The 17,272-nt window shown below is 39.1% G+C and overlaps 1 protein-coding gene across 1 annotated transcript in view; it reads left to right on the forward strand.

Annotated features, from left to right (window-relative positions):
• The window catches only part of Smad4 (SMAD family member 4), a 49,889-nt gene that overhangs the window by 24,692 nt on the left and 7,925 nt on the right, over positions 1-17,272 (forward strand). The window contains exons 5-10 of the mRNA XM_034517773.2: positions 613-828; positions 4,313-4,432; positions 4,527-4,643; positions 5,967-6,017; positions 13,928-14,111; positions 14,933-15,101. Of these exons, the coding sequence (XP_034373664.1) occupies positions 613-828; positions 4,313-4,432; positions 4,527-4,643; positions 5,967-6,017; positions 13,928-14,111; positions 14,933-15,101 (857 nt within the window). The remainder of the gene's footprint in view (positions 1-612; positions 829-4,312; positions 4,433-4,526; positions 4,644-5,966; positions 6,018-13,927; positions 14,112-14,932; positions 15,102-17,272) is intronic.

Raw genomic sequence — 17,272 nt, forward strand, 5'->3', positions numbered from 1 at the left:
GCAAACATCCCATATCTGGCTTTAGTTTGACTTTTTAAAGGGACTTTGATTGTATAGCAACTCCAAATGACATGTTCATTGTAACCTTTGGTCCTGGTTTGAATACCTTTCAAATCCCACTGTACCACATTGTAAAGTTCAGAAAGATAGAACTGAGTCTTCATTCACAGTTTGCCTTGAGTGAGTGGTCTTCACAGCTGAGGAAATGTTTTGCTAGGCATTTGGTTTTTACCTATTTAGATGATTATGTACTTTTTAGATGAGTTTGTCAGAAAACTGAAGAATATGTCTTCAAATTTTAGTGAGTCTAATAAAATCTCTAAAGTAGTTATAGTTGATAAAATGCTTTTCTGTAATATGAAAAAAAACTCTAGATTTGAATTATTTATACTATGGTTAAGTTAGATACTGTTGTATTACTTGTGTATAGTTTTTTTTGTGGAAATGGAAGAATATAAAAACATAAATGTGTATTTTTTTTGTATTATTTATACTATGGTTAAATTTTAGATACTGTCGTATTGTGTGTATTTTTTTTTTGTGGAAATGGAAGAATATAAAAACATAAATGTGTATTTTTTTGTTTGTTTGTTTGTTTGTTTCTGGGTATAGCTCCACCACCAAGTATGTTAGTGAAGGATGAATACGTCCATGACTTTGAAGGACAGCCGTCCTTACCCACTGAAGGACACTCAATCCAGACCATCCAACATCCACCAAGTAACCGTGCGTCAACGGAGACATACAGTGCCCCAGCTCTGTTAGCCCCATCTGAGTCTAACGCCACGAGCACCACCAACTTCCCCAACATTCCTGTGGCTTCCACAAGTGAGTGTTGCAATCAGTCAGATGGAGTTGAATATTGATGTGTAGTGACTTGGAGCTGTGGTGGTCTTTCTGGTGCTGGGCATGGTTATGGAGCCTGATACATGCCAAGTGACTTCTCACTCCTCAGCCAGGAAGGAAACATGTCAAATTGGTGTTTGAGTTCATTCTGGACAAAGTAGTGTTTGTAATTTATTTAAAGTTTCTAATACTGATACACAGTCAAATATAATGACCTTGATTGTAATCTTAAATTGAAAACTTACATATGTTGTTTATGATTACATGTATAATAACTAAGTCTCCTGTATTTTTCAGATAAATTTTAGAAAAATATTTAAGTAGTTAACAAATAATTTTTAATTAATTTTTACTATTGTATGTGTTTTAATGTGTAATTTGTGTGTGTGTGTGTGTGTGTGATGAGCACATGTGAGTCACAGTGTGTTTGTGTAGTCATTTCTGTCCTTCCATCTTTACCTGAGTTTGCTGACTAAGGTTACCAAGCTTGTGTAGCGAGAACCTTTACCTATTAAGCCATCTCATGGGACCAGCAAACAGCTTTGAACCAAGATGCTTATAAAATGTGTCAATTGCAGTTAAAGCCCTTTTTTAGTCCATTATTTTATCTGAGAGTGTAACTTTGTAATAGTCTTCTCAATTTTCTTTTGTGACTACTTGGGAATAAAGGCTCTTAAACAAACTAGCTTTCAATATTTATTTCCCCGGTAGACATTCAAGTATTTTGACCAGTTTCAGTAAAAAGCTAAAACCCACATCTTTGAAAAGGATTCTTGCGGTAAATATGTTTATATCATATCACAGGAGGCTTAGTCTCTGTTCTGTCCTCTTCCTTCTTTTCCTTTTTTTGTTTCTTGATCACTTCAGTTAAGACCTTGCCCATGCTTGGTAAATCTTGACCACTGAACTACACCTTTAGCCTAGGCTAAGCTTTTCTGGGAGCCTAACAAAGATGGTGTGATCTGGTTATATTTGCTACTTGCTTTTACAACACCAAAGGATGAACAACTTTCTGCTTTGCAAAATAATTTGCTTGTTTAACTTAAAATTTTTTTAGACTTTTTTTTTAATGTGTATGATACATACGTGTACGTGTGAATGGTGGTGTGTATGCTGTGGTGTACATACAAAAGTCGGGGACAGCTTCTATCAATGGTCCATCCTTTTCATCTTGAGTCGAGGTCTTGTTTGAGCTGCATCTGCCAGGCTAGCTATCTGGTGAGCCTTTGATTCTTGTTGTTTGTAGCTTTATGTGGATTTAGGGGATTAGAATTAAGGTCCTCATGCATGGGGATCAAATGCTTTACCACAGAGACATCTTAGCCCCTAATTATTATTTTTAAATTTAAATGACTTATGGAGCATGTGAATAGTGTTAATTGCATTTGATTGCTAAGAGTATTGTTTTAAACCTATATTGGCAAGAGATTTTGATTGATAAGGATTGATACTTTGTTACTACCTAAGAGAATGTTCTTTTATCTATGTTAGATTCAACATTGAACTTTTAATCTTTGGAATAAGTAGATTTGTTTCTGAAATTTTTTTGCCCCACCCCTTTTCTCCCAGGCTGGGGTCTAAGCTAGTGTGTCACCCATGATAGTCAAGACGTTTCCCACCGGGCACGCCCAGCCCTTGTCATATTTTCACAATTTCTCAGTCCATTTCTACCACTTGAAAGCAGTATTTTTCAGTGGTCACAATCTAAGCATAGATGATCTGTGTCCACATTTGATGTATGTGTTTGTATAGCTTTTGGGGGCCAGGGGTGGAGACGAGGTTTCATTCCATAAGCCAGATCAGCTTTGGACTCCTGGTTTCCATGTCTCTACCTCTGTAATGCTAGGGTCACATGTATGGCCGCATGTCACCTACCTCACATTTCTGGCTTCCTGTCTGTATTTACTCATTTGGAGTGTGGTTGACAGAAATGGTGGAGATGGAAAATGGAGTAGATGACATCCTCTTATGTGGAGATCACTGCTGGGGCCCAGGCCTACACTTGTTTTATAGTCTCTGGAGGTCAGACTTTGTTTAGGGATTTCCAAAGTGACTTCACCCTGACCTTTTGTCCCTCTCCTCCTCTCCCTTCCTTTGTTCCCCCTCATCTCCCCTTCCCTTCCTGCTGGGAAGAGTTGTGCTTCAAGGCCAGTAAAAGATGTGAATGAAATCTATCCAGTTCTGCCTTAGTACTTTTTAAAGTAGATTTTTGTAATTGAAATGTAAATATTGTAGATTCTAGAACTTGTGGTAAGATTTTTTTTTTTCTTATATCTAAAAAGACATATTGGTAGAATTAAAGGAAAGACATTAGACAAGCAGAGGGCTGGGAAGGCCTTTGCATAAGCTGGGCTCACACTGTGACACTGTGGTGGCAGTGCTCACTAGAGATGAGTGGAGTAAGGAGTTATGCTATGTAGGGAGGAGACATTGTCCTTGTTTTTGTTTTTATTATTTTGAGACAAGAATCTTATCAGTTATAGCTCAGCTGGCCTTGAATTTGTCTTGCTTTCCTCAGGCTGGGATTATGGCCATACCTCTAAGCCTGGCAAGTTCCTTTTTCTTGGTATTTTGGATTGAAGTGACTTAGTTTGTGATTGCACTCGACAGTGTCAGTGACAAATAATAGTAAGAATCTTTCAGTGTTTTCCACATGGGATAAACATGGCTTAATGCTTGCTTTAAGAAATACACTTTTTCCACTTACAAAATAAAACCTTAAAATGCCAGATAGTATAACATAATGAAACTTATTTTGAGCAGAATAGGAGCCAATCAAAACTTATTTTCTTGATGTATTACATATAAATATGGGTGTACAGTGACATTCTTGGCATGATTCTGATTGTGTAAAAAGGACATGAAAATGTTTAAAATTTTCTGATAGGCTTTTGTTGGTTGTTTTACAAATGCTGTATTGGTTTGATGTGGAACTAGTTGTTTTATTTTCTGTTATTTTTCATCCTTGCCATCCTATTCCATCTAAACCATGTGCCTCCTGTGCTTGTTGTTGTTGTTAGATGCCATTGTCCTGCATCACCAGCACCAGTGCCATGATCATAACTTTATGTTGGCAACATTTTCTTGCCTGGGTTTTGAAGATCCTAATCAGTTAAGTCCAGCGTGGTCTGGGAGAAGTGCCAGAGGGTTGAACTGATGAGCTTCTAACGCTGTTATGATAACCTAGACATGCAGCTGCATTTCTCCGCATTTGAGACTATCTGTGAAGAAATAGGCCACTAATGTTAGGAAGACATGGCTTAAGAAAGGGACATTTTGAACAGCAACTGAAGGTTTGCCTTTATAGATGCTTTTAGATTTTTATTTGATTGGCAATGGATGAGTTCTACTTTTGGCCCACTTTTATAATTGTGGATTATCAGATATAATTAGACCTTTATTTTTGTTTAAAAGCATAAAATTGCATCTATACATGTGCCGTGTTAATGTCTTCTTGTTTCTCTAGGTCAGCCGGCCAGTATTCTGGCAGGCAGCCATAGTGAAGGACTGTTGCAGATAGCTTCAGGGCCTCAGCCAGGACAGCAGCAGAATGGATTTACTGCTCAGCCAGCTACTTACCATCATAGTATGTACATACTTTTTAAAATTTTTTAAATAGTTGAGAAAAAATAGGCAGCCTTTATAAAAGCAAATTAATGCATATGGGCCTTAATTTTTAGACAGCACTACCACCTGGACTGGAAGTAGGACTGCACCATACACACCTAATTTGCCTCACCACCAAAACGGCCATCTTCAGCACCACCCGCCTATGCCGCCCCATCCTGGACATTACTGTAAGCTCTCGTTTTCATTGTAAGCAGGGCCCTTTTCTTTTCTAGCTAGGACTTTGATTTCTATTTTCTTAAAAAATGGTTTTGCATCTTTTATTCATCTTACAATTTAATTTTATTAAAGATTAGTGCTTTTTACTTTTTCAGTATTTTTTTTATAAACAATTCTTTAAATAGTTATCATACCTCTGTGTTACACAATGTTCACTAAGTACATTCATTTCACTGTTGCCGATGGTTCATCAACACTGCATTGATTCCATTCATTTGTTTGCTTTATGTTTTTAGGTCTTGTATGTGTATCCACCGACAGTCAACTTAAGCCCCGAGAACTAGGATCTCAAGGTTTCCCTCACCACAGAATCACTGCGATAGATACAAGAGATCCTTAGATGTTGAATCTATATAGGTGTCCCTTTCATATAGGCATCATTGGGAACGACACCCTACAGACAGTCCAGTTTCAGGCAGAATAGGAACATTGTTCATTTGACTTTAGAAATCATGAGTATAGGGATGAACTAAAAAGTGAGGAGTATAAGTCTTCCCTGTCACTCTTCTTTCATTTTAAGATTAGTAGTACAAAATAATGGAAAGTACAAAAGGCATAAATAATAACACTAGAGTCTTAGAACCCAGGATGCTTCTAGTATTATATTCTTCCAGTCACATAATGAGTGTGTGTGTGATATGTATATATGGGGGGAGGGTCATGCTATATGCTTATTATTACATATCAGTTACATTACTATCTTCCTATGTGTTCAGAGAATGTGATTTCTGGACCAGTGTTACAATTATTGGGTTTGCTCTATGATTGCTGGTCACTTGTTTAAACTTATTAAGCCTTAAGGGTTGTTAATTTTTATCTTCTTAAAGTAATATTGTAAAAAGTAATTCTGTGAAGTTTTTAGCACAGTGTGTTAACAAATAGTAAGCTTTCAATTATGATTGCTACTGTTCCAGTATATAAATGTCCCTAACTTAATAAATGTAAGCATTTATTTTTAGAAAGGTTAGCAATTTAAATCATTATACATTGCATTATTAATTATACTATTATGTTATATAAATAATTAATTTATAATTGTGTTAAGTATTACATGTATAACTGGTAAATTGTTAAATAGGATTTGTCAGCTAACACTAAGAGGTTAGCTGTTAATATCACAAAATAATTCACGAAATAAACTTTTAAATTCTTGGCATAAACTTGATCTAAACAAATTTTAAGGCTTATGATATTTATATTTAAGGTTTATTAGAAATTTTAGCACTGGAAAACTTTTAATAAATAAAATGGGGTTTTTATTATGTTTTCTTTAGGGCCAGTTCACAATGAGCTTGCATTCCAGCCTCCCATTTCCAATCATCCTGGTAAGTATATTTCAATATTGATTTTCTGTATGTAGATTTATTATGATAATTGGTATGCATATACCAGTGAAGTGTATTACAGGGTAACTGAACTCAGTGTAACATTCAGTGACTTAATGAGCAGTTTAAGAGCGGCTGATAGTCACACAGACTATATTTAGTTAAGTTTTAAATGAAAGTAAAGTAAAAAATACGTTGTAAAATGAGATGCTAAGTATAGAATTGCCAGGTTTTGGCACTGAATACATAAATATGCAGCAGAAAGACACTAAGCTTAAGTAGAGGAGCTTTAGAATTGGAGCTTAAAAATCCAGGGAAGAGGCTAGTGGTGTGCGTTAGTGGGGGAAGGAGCGTGCTGCCAAGTCTGATGAGACTGAGTGTGATCCCCAGGGCCCATGTGTTAGAGACAGACTTTGACAACAGAAAAACCCTGAAAACTTGAGATGTCAAAGGCACAAACAGTAGGAGCGTGAGGTTTTCTAATTCTGTTTCTTTTTAACTGTTTTTCTTCACTTCAAAGATACACTTACAGTTAGTTGCCTCTCAGTATTCATGAGGTTCTGATCCGAGGATTACCCTCAGATACCCAGTTCTAAGACTACTCAGGTCCTTTATATAAGACCATGTAGTATTTATTCTCATATGATTTACACATGCCTTTTAGTATATTACTTGCAAACATAGCATCATTTTACATAAGAGACTTGAGGCAACTGCAGGTTTTGGTGTCTGATGGCTCTTCTGGAACAATCCTTTTTGGACACAGGACAACTGTATGTTTCTAATAAAGACTTTAAAAATATAGCTACAATGACCCTTACCTGCAAGTTAAAGGATAACTTAGTGTTATATATAGCTCAGTAGGAGATGGTCTAAAGAAAGAGTACTGAATGGAATGTATAGTGGAAATAAGTAGCGGCAGTTTAAATTTGCTTCATTCTTCTCACAATGGTCCCTACTGCTTAGAGAATAATATTGATTCCATGAGGTACTTCTGTAGCAGCCTGTATTAACATTGATACCTGCCTTTTGTAGAACACACAAGTGGCTTAATGGCAAATGCATCCCGAAAGGGACTTTAGTCCACCTAACTGCCAAAAGGAGTAGTTGTGCAATTATACTTTTAGTGAAGCAGCCATACTTAGAACTCAGGTTTTGCTTGATGATTGATATGAGAGGGCCCAGCTTACTCTAGGCAGTGCCATTCCCTGGTTGCTGGTTCTGGTTACTAGAAGAGGAGCAAGCCAGTTAGCAGTGTTCCTCCATGGGCTCTGCTTCAGTTCCTGACCTAAGCTGTGCCTTGATTTTGCTCAGGGATGGATTGTGACCTGAGACTTGTAAAGTGAAATAAACCCTTTTCTCCCTAAGTTGTTTTTGTCATGGTGTGTTATCACAGCAATAGAAACTCCAAGACAGAGATATACAAAGATGTTAGTATCACGAGGCAAACCTTACCTTCCCCTCCTGTCTGTGCTGCTGCTGCAACCCAATGCTAGCCATATTTACATACAGTAACCAGCATACACATCTACTTTCCTTAATGGATAAATAGAAAAGAAAGTCTTCTCCCCACTGTAGCCCTGGCTGTTCTGGACACTTACTATTTAGACCAGGCTGACCTTAAATTCTCTGCCTCTGGAGTACTGGATTAAAGGTATACACTACCAATGCCTTACCTAAATATTCTTTTTTTTTTTTTTTTTAATATCCCAGAAATTTATTTGATGTTTGCTTGAATACATTTTATATAGAAAGATTGGGATTGTTTGTGTTTGGAGCCCCTGGTAAATCTCTGAACCATAAGGGTGCCAATCCAGAGACATCAGATAGGAACAAGTCCAAGTTTAGGACTGCTGTTTAAGATTTGTCTCTTTACCTAAATATTCTTTAAAAGGTCAGTCACTCTGTTAAATGTTTTCTTCAGTATCTCTGAGGTTGTTTGTGTCTCAGGAGTATATTCATATGCTCACAACAGATTTATAGGCATCACGTTCATATCTGAGTTATAAAAAGAGTAAGTAACTCAGTGAGTTCATTAGATATCCATCCATAATTTATATTACCTTATTTTTATTTTCAGGAATTAAACATAAAGCTTTGCAGAGATACATTTTTCATTACAACTGTATAGTATTTGTAAAACCTGTGGTTTGCAATCCACCCCTCCCTTTACAAATAGTATTTAGCTGAGTTCTTATATTACAAGAACAAAAGAACCTCAAATCATGTGATTAATGTCTTCAATTTTTTCATTTATTTATTCACTTTAGCATCCCAGTCGCAGCCCCCCTCTGGCTTCTCTTCACAGACCTCCCTCACAAGCCATCTCCTCCACTATTCCCTCTCCTTTACCTCAGAGTAAGGGAAGCCCTTCTCCCTAACCTGCCCTGGCACATCAAGGAGAAACAGGGCTGAGTGCACCTCTCTCACTAAGGCCTGACAAGGCAGCCCAGCTAGGAGAATGGGATCCACAGAGTTAAGAAACAGCTCAATTGCTAGGGGATACACATGAAGACCAAGCTGCACACTTGCTACACATTTGTAGGGGGCCTAGGTCCAGCTCATACATGTTCTTTGGTTGGTGGTTCAGTCTTTGTTGAGCCCCTGCAGGCCTAGATTAATTGACTGTAGGTCTTCTTATAGTGTCCCTAACCCCTATGGCTCCCTCAATCCTTCCCCCAACTCTTCCACAAGACTCCCTGAGCTACACCTAATGTTTAACTGTGGGTCTCTGCATCTTTTTCCATCCAGTGCTGTATGAAGCCTCTCAGGAGACAGGCTAGGCTCCTGTCTACACGCATAGCAGAGTATCATTAATAGTGTCAGGAGTTGGCTCTCTTCCATGGGATGAGTCTCAAGTTGGGTTAGACATTGGTTGACTATTCCCTCAGTCTCTGCTCCATCTTTATCCCTGTGCGTCTTGTAGGCAGGACAAATTTTGGGTCATAGGTTTTGTGGGTGAGTTGGTGTCTCCCTCCCTCCACTGGAAGTCCTGCTTGGCCAGAGGAGGTAACCACTATCTCCAGTTACTAGGAGTCTCAACTAAGGTTCACCTCCAGATTCTTGGGAGCCTCCCCCATTTCAGGTCTCTGGCTTGTCCCAGAGATGCCCCTCAATTTCCCTTCTTCCAGTCTTTCCCCACACCTGATCCCCTCTCCCCTCCCTCCAGTTTCTTCCCTCTATCCACCCTCGGTGTCTATTGTATTTCCCCTTGTGAGTGGGATTCAAGCATCCTCCCTTGGGCCTTTTTTGTTGTTTAGCTTCTTTGGGTCTGTGGATTTTTAGCATGGTTATCCTGTACTTTATGGCTAATGTACACTTATAAGTAAGTACATACCATGTGTGTCTTTCTGGGTCTGGGTTCCCTCACTCAGGATTTGCCTGTACATTTCATGAAGTACTCTCTGGACTGAATAACCCCAGTTTCTTGTTTCCTGCTAGTCCTGAGAAGCTATAGAAGTTTCTTTCATGTGGTTTGTCTTTGAGGCAAAATAGCAAAGATATATGCAAAAAAGCTTAGGGTTTGTTTTTTGTTTGTTTTTTTTTTTTTTTTTTTTTTTTTGAGACAGGGTTTCTCTGTGTAGCCCTGGCTGTTCTGGAACTCACTCTGTAGACCAGGCTGGCCTCGAACTCAGAAATCCCCCTGCCTCTGCCTCCCAAGTGCTGGGATTAAAGGCATGTGCCACCACTACCCAGCCTTAAGGGGTATTTTCTATTTGTTTTCCATTATTTTTAAGATAAAACCTTCCCTTCTGACTGCTGTGAATGAAAAAGTTGTAGGTTGTAGCCCAGCAGTACCAAGCTCTCCTACTTAGGTTACCTGTAGCCTTGTGTCCTGATAGATAGAGACTCCTCCTTTCCACCTTCTTGGGTTTCCATCGTTGGTCTGTGTTGTGACCTAATACAACTTCCTCTTTATTCTCAGTTGCTTAGCATGTTACCCTCCATAAGGCTGCAGCTTAGATAAGCACCGCTGTGCTGTGCGATGTCTGGGGTATTAGGCAGACAGGATCTTTCTTAGTGGCAGGGAAGTAATGAAAGGTTTTATGTGTTTGCAGGTATTTCAGTTGATAATGATAAAAGTTGGTTTTTCTTAAGAGTGGAGGCTACAAACTTACTTTTTTCCCCAGTTGACTCTCGCCTATAATGATGAGGCTTCAGCTTCAGTAGAGACTAGGAAATACATTGTAATTGGAATCCTCACCTTCAGCATTATAGTTATTTCATAACAAAAATTTTTTATACTATCTACTCAAAGATCTTGTAAATGGTATTAGTTTTTATTACTGTTGTAAAATTTGGGTAGTTTTTTAGATTCTGTCAGTTGTAGCTTCAGTCAGTATACCTACTTGCTTGCTGATAACTGTTGTTTATAACATAATATGATACCTTTAGTAACTACAGGTGAGAGCAATGACTACTCTTCCAAAGGCTGGGTTTGCTTTTCAGTGCCCACATAGCCGCTCACAACCTTTTTTATAACTGCAGTTCTAGGGGCGCTGGTGTTTTGTTCTGGCCACTTTGGGCTCTTCATACATGTGGTTCACATACACATGCAGACAAACAAATGAGATGAAAATAAATAAATCTGAAAGATTTTTACTATAGAAAATAACTTCAGAAATGTTTCAATAACTGGTGTTTAATCGGGTATGTTTTATATGTTCTAAACAAATATATTTAAGGAATTATATTTGCAGTGAATTAATTGGATTGATGTTACAAAGTATTCAAACATTTCTGAGTCATCTACTCTTTTTCCCTTCCTTCCCTTCTTTCTCTCTCTTTCTCTTCTCCTTTCTTTCTTTCTTTCTTTCTTTCTTTGTCTTCTTTCTTTCTTCTTTCTTTCTCTTTTTCTTTCTCTCTTTCTCTTTCTCTCTTTCTCTTTCTTTTTCTTTGTCTTTTCTCTTTCCTTCCTTCCTTCCTTCCTTCCTTCCTTCCTTCCTTCCTTCCTTCCTTTTCTCACAATCTTCTTGTATAATCCTCCATGGTCCAGGCTGACTTACCTCCCTGAGTGCTGATGCCACAGGCTTGCCTTTATGCGCCTTAGTAACTCCTCATTGCAAAGGACTTTCTGTGTTGCTTGACAGAGCTTTGCCAAGCAATTAGGTGCCTTTGTGTATTAGCTTCTTCTCTTACTGCTATGACCATACCTGAACAAAGCAAGTTAAGAAGGAAAGGATTGATTTTGGCTCACGGTTTGAGAATGTAGTTCACCGTAGTGGAGGTGTGACGTTTACTGCTCTTGTTACTTGTGTGTGACTTAAGCTCACATTTTTGTTATTCTTGGCCAACTGTCTTTTTCATGTCTTAGTGCTCAATTTTTTGCTCTTTGACTGTAGACCTGAATGAGAGCTGTGAGCAGTAGCTGACACAGGCGGTGCTCTGCTGAGACTCACTCCATCCACCAAGCACAGGAGCGCAGTACTTTAACTTTGTCCTCACTAAAACTTACAGAACACGGGAGGGGTTCAGCCAGAGTCTAGCCAGGCTATAAGAAGAATGGCCTCTAGCCATTTCAGATGGAGTGCCTAGCCGCGACAATCTGTGTTTCTCTAGCCATTTCAGATAGAGTGCCTAGCCTCGACAATCTGTGTTTCTCTAGCCATTTCAGATGGAGTGCCTATCCTCGACAATCTGTGTTTCTCTTGGCATTCTGCTTTCAAACTCACACCAGAATGACCCTATAAGCTCTGTGACCCTGTAAGCATTCTAAGGCTTTTCCAGATCAAAGTTCTAAACTTCCACATTCCCCTTAGTTCCCAAGGCTTAAGAACCACGTGGTCAAGTGGCTCACAGCAGTGGCCCCATGTCTCAGGACTGTGTGACCACGTGGTCAAGTGGCTCACAGCAGTGGCCCCATGTCTCAGGATTGTGTGACCATATGGTCAAGTGGCTCACAGCAGTGGCCCCATGTTTCAGGACTGTGTGTCTGTTGCGCTTGTTTGAGAAAATGTGGGATGTAAGAAAGGAAGGTTTCATTCCAGCTCGGGTACAGTTCCACAGAGTTGTGGTGTCATTGTGGCAAGAGGGTTAGGAAGGAGTTGGGCACATTACATCTGCAGTCAGGAAGCAGGACCTGTGCCCTGCTCTCTTCTCCTGGGTCAGCCCAGAGTGGCAGCCTGTTTACACTGGTGCCATTCACATTTAGAGTAGGTCTTTCTACCTCAGTTAACCCAGTATAGAAACTGTCACAGACATTCTCAAAGCTTGGTCTTTTGGGTGATTATAGATCCTGTTGACAGTATTAACCAGCATCCTGTAAAGTGTTTAGGGTTTTTCTTTGCTTGTTTTTAATTAAAATTTTCCCTTTTTTCTTTTCTTTTTTTTTTTTTTTTTAATGTTTTATTTTTTGGAGACAGAAGTTTTCTACATAGCCCTGTTTTTCCTGGAACTCACTATGTAGACCAGGCTGGCCTTGAGCTAACAGAGATTTACCTGCCTCTGCCTCTGGAGTCCTGAGATTAAAGGTGTGCATTCACTACTCTTGGCTCAATTAAAATTTTCTTTTGGGAAATTCATTCATTAGTATTATATTTATGTCATTTCTTTTTAAGTTTCAAGTGTCAATACATTGGGGAGGCTTGAAATGAAGGGGTTTTTTTTTGTCATGCTAAGTATTGTTTTAGATTACTGAAAGTTCATATTCAGATTATACAGACTATAACATATTATGATACAGATAAATCTGCAGACAAAACTATTACTCCCATCCTAATTTCTCATAAATTCTTCCACTGCTGGGCCAGTGCAGGGCTTTTTACTCGGGTCTTGAATTTTCAGATAGGTTGTCCCTCAGCTTTGTAGGCTGAAGTGTCCGCCGGTCATCTTCTGTCCTGTGACACTCTTCTTCCTATCCACTGCCTGTCCTCCTCCTCTCATTCTGATTGTCTCTGCAACGTTGCTCATGATGTACATTTCATGTTCCTTTGTTCATTTGCCCTATACATGCTTGAGGTATATCTGTGAGGGACTGGAAACTCTTTCATTTACTGTTTTATATATATCACCAAAAGATTCCCTAGATGTTCTGTGTATGTCTGTTAGATAAATATAAAAGGAAAACCAAAAACTTACATGTATATGAATTTTCTTTAATAATGCAAACAAAATCAGAAGTAATTAGCTATATTGGCAATCCAAACCAAGCACTGTCTCTTCTCCCCACGCCACCCTGATTGATAGTCATTTCAATTGAATATATGTTCAGAGCTAAAATTGTACTACTTCACCAAAAAACTGCTAAAAATATACCTTGCTCTACTTGGGATGTATGTACATTGGGCAAATGACCTTTCACTTTTGAGAGACAGTATTCTCCCTGTAAAATAACTACATAATTGTAAGTGTAAGCAGGAATATGTTGGCTGATTTAGGGACTTTCTCTTAATTAGGGGTCTGTGAAAATATAACAAAGACTATGTGTTAGGGTTAGTGTATTTTTTAAAATTGAAAATTCAGACCATAGAACAGATGTATAATCGAATCAACTATCATAATAGAAGTTTATTTTAGAGTCTCATTGATTCAGCTAAGGGTTCACTGAGTAGCCCTGCTTGTCCTGGACCTTACTTTGTAGACCAGGCCTATCTCACAGAAATCTGCCTGTCTCTGCCACTGCCTCTGCCTCCCAGGTGCTGGCATGTGCCACTGCCACTTGACTAGTCTGATTTCTCATGTGCTTTAAATTCTCAGTTGACTTGCTCCTTAGAGTGTCAAGGTATACATACTGTAAGTACAATATGGAAATCACTATTCTTTCAGTGGTTATATTCTTTTATTAGACTTCTTTGGTTTGCTTCCCTACCCCATCACCCCTTCTTTGGTTTAGGTTTGCTTGGTGTAGTGAATACCTCCCTCACTAATATCTGTTACAAAGGTACATGCTCTTATTCACTTGTTTTCTGTAGCTCCTGAGTATTGGTGTTCCATTGCTTACTTTGAAATGGATGTCCAGGTAGGAGAGACATTTAAGGTTCCTTCAAGCTGCCCTATTGTGACTGTGGATGGATATGTGGACCCTTCTGGAGGAGATCGCTTTTGCTTGGGTCAACTTTCCAATGTCCACAGGACAGAAGCTATTGAGAGAGCAAGGTATGTTTAGAGAGTCAAAACATTGAATAATACATTAACTTTTATTCAAGACTATGAGTCTTAATATAGATGAGTTAAGTCGTTTTCAATACTTAGAACTTGTAAGCTTTCATTTTAATTGTAGGTACTTGCTAAATATTGAGTTAAAAAATAGAAAGTTTTCTTTGTTTTATAACTATGATTTCTGTCTGTGCTATGCCATTCAGTAGCCGTTAATCATGTGTGGCTTTTGAACGCTTAAAATACTGTTCATGTAATTGAATAGCTGAATTTACATGTATTTTAAATAGCTTTATGTTTTTAGTGGCTGATGATTTGAGCAGTATAGCATATAAGATTCAATTTTCTTATAAAAAAATAGAAATTATATAGAACTGGAGAGATGGCTCAGTCATTAAAAACATTTGTTAAGCTACTATATGAGTGGAGTGCAGTTCACAGTACCCACAGTTCCCCGGGACTGTAGCTTCCAAGGATCTGGTGCCTACTTCTGACCTTCATGGGCACCTCCCCCAACACATACACACACACACACACACACACACACACACACAAATAAAATCTTAAAGCATAGAATTTACCTTACCTCACTGAGTTATTTGGAAATTTGTTTGAGTACTTCTGAACTATAGTAAGTACTGTGTCTGTTTATAAAGAAATTAATATATTTATTTGTTATATACAAAAAGAAAAAGAAGGAAATATAAAAGGTTGTTAAGGATGGCTGTCTCTTAGGTATTATTTTGTATTCTTTATTCTTTACTATTGCTCTGCTCCTGTTATAACAAGATGAAATGTAAGTTCTGTCTTTCCCTCCTGAGGTTGCACATAGGCAAAGGTGTGCAGTTGGAGTGTAAAGGCGAAGGCGACGTTTGGGTCAGGTGCCTTAGTGACCACGCGGTCTTTGTGCAGAGTTACTACCTGGACAGAGAAGCTGGCCGAGCACCTGGCGACGCTGTTCATAAGATCTACCCAAGTGCATATATAAAGGTCAGTTGCATTTATATATAAGTATTTTAAAGGTTTTAAGCCTGGAAATGGAGATGAGGGAAGTAGAAAGCTGTCTTAGGTTGACATGTTTTGGCCAGAGGTGGAGAGACTATCTTGTAGTGGGAACGTGTGAGTTGAAAGCATGCTGGGGTTTGTAAGTTCCAGGCCAGCCTCATCCGCATGCTACTACTCCATCTCAGCAAACAGAAGCACCCCACAGCAGCGTGTGCATGTGTGCCGAGTGCAAACCGCGTCCGTCCACTGGGCTCTGGGCTCTGCTGTAAGCAGCTCTGCAGCCTTGTGCTTGCTTTTATGTCCTAGTGTCCAACTTCTCAAGTCGTTTAGAGTAATACATACATTCTTGAAAACATGGACTAAAATCTCCAAACCTGTATTCTGTAACACGAAATTGGTGAGAAAAGAAACTAAAATTTCATTTCAGCCAGTGTTTAAGAGTTTTTGAGGACTGTTTTAAGGTTAAGAGTTTCAAGGGATGGAGTGTCCTCATCCCTTTGTAAAACTGCAAATTAAGATACCGAGAAACAGATTTTTCTTTTTATTGTTGATACCTATTAAGCACAGTTCAATTTTATTTTTAACACTTGCTCCTTTGGGAAGAGAAAAATAGGTGCAACGAGTTAAATCTAGTTTGAGTTTCAGACTTTTCATCCTGAAACCTAGCACCAGTCACACCTTCCCTAGCAGCAGTCACACACAGTAGGACTGTGCGTTTGAGCACCTTCCCTAGCAGCAGTCACACACAGTAGGACTTCGTGTCTTAACCACTTCCTTCTGGAAGTGCTTCAGATGATTCAGAGAATGTGCACAAATGTGGAGAGCTTCCCAGTGGCTAACCCACTCCTAACCACTCCATCCTCTGCATTACAGTTGGAAAGTGTGCTTGTGGCCTAGCCGGTTTTGGCGACAGTGTTTCCCTCTGTAGCCCTGCCTGGCTTTGAATTCCTGAGGACATTATATGACCCTCCCACCCACCATCTGGCTTCTGTTGTGAGACGTAGAAACAGGCGGAGTGTAGAGGCAGTGGCCCTCTCCCGTGGACTTCCAGGCTGTGACACTATCTGACGGTCTTGGTTGTTGCTCTCTGTAGCTTCAGTTGTTAGTTTTCCCATGGAGCAAGTCCACAGCTATGTGTTGTCATGTGTGTGGTCCGCTCATAGAACATCCGTCAGAAAGGATTTGCAGTTACAACTTTTCTACGAGGAATTTTTGTGTTTGTCATTTGTATGACTTCTTTTGTTTTGTTTTGAGGCAGGCTCTCTGGAGCCCAGGTTGGCCTTGCACTTGTTAAGTAGCCGAGATTGATCTTGAACTGCTCATCCTCTTCCCTCAACCACTGAGATTCCAAGCAGAAGACATTACACCCAGTTTAACAGGATGCTAGAAGCACACCAGAGCTTTGTTTAATCTGGTGCTGACCGTGGATTTATAGGACTTGTGCTTCACTTTGGTTGGGTGGAAATTTTGTTTTGAAAGAATCTTTTTCTTTTTTTTTTTTTTTTTTTAATTAAAAAAAATTTTTTTCCCTGTCATTTGCCTATTGGGCAGTTTTGGTTGCCACTGGAACCCACTTTTCAGAACAAATTTTATAAGTAGGAGGTAGGGAGACTCTGTGTTTTAGAGAACTAATTTCCACGTCTGGATATGCACAGAATTGAATTCCCTTGAGTTTTTCTGCTACAGGCTCTGTTTACACAGCAAGGGGCATACCCGAGCTGACTGTCAGACTATTGTGCTAGTGCTTGAGTCATTGGCAGAGGCCTAGTTGTAGCCCTGAAAATTAGACTGTTGTTCCTTTTCATACACAGAGTCTGAATTTCTGTTTTTACCTTCTTCCGGTCATGGAAGTGCTAGTGACTGTCTCAGTCTCAGTGGCTGCCTGCCTATGGCTGTTTCTCAATCTCAGTCTCTCTTTTGTCATTTTATTTGGGGGGAGGGGGGGTTGTTTGTTTCTGTGTCTGGCTAGTCATCTTTTGGCTGAATCATTCATTGAGCATTTGTGTTTAAGTTCTGATAAATCTTTTTGATATTTCACTGTGTGGATAGATTTTTATGGTAACCACACACTTTTACGGTAGGTGTGGAGCAGAGTGTGTGGCATTGAAACCATATTCGATTTTGTTCTACTAGTTGTCTAAGATTTAAAGAGTCAT

This window comes from Arvicanthis niloticus, chromosome 14 (assembly GCF_011762505.2).
Source record: "Arvicanthis niloticus isolate mArvNil1 chromosome 14, mArvNil1.pat.X, whole genome shotgun sequence".
Lineage (NCBI taxonomy): Eukaryota > Metazoa > Chordata > Mammalia > Rodentia > Muridae > Arvicanthis > Arvicanthis niloticus.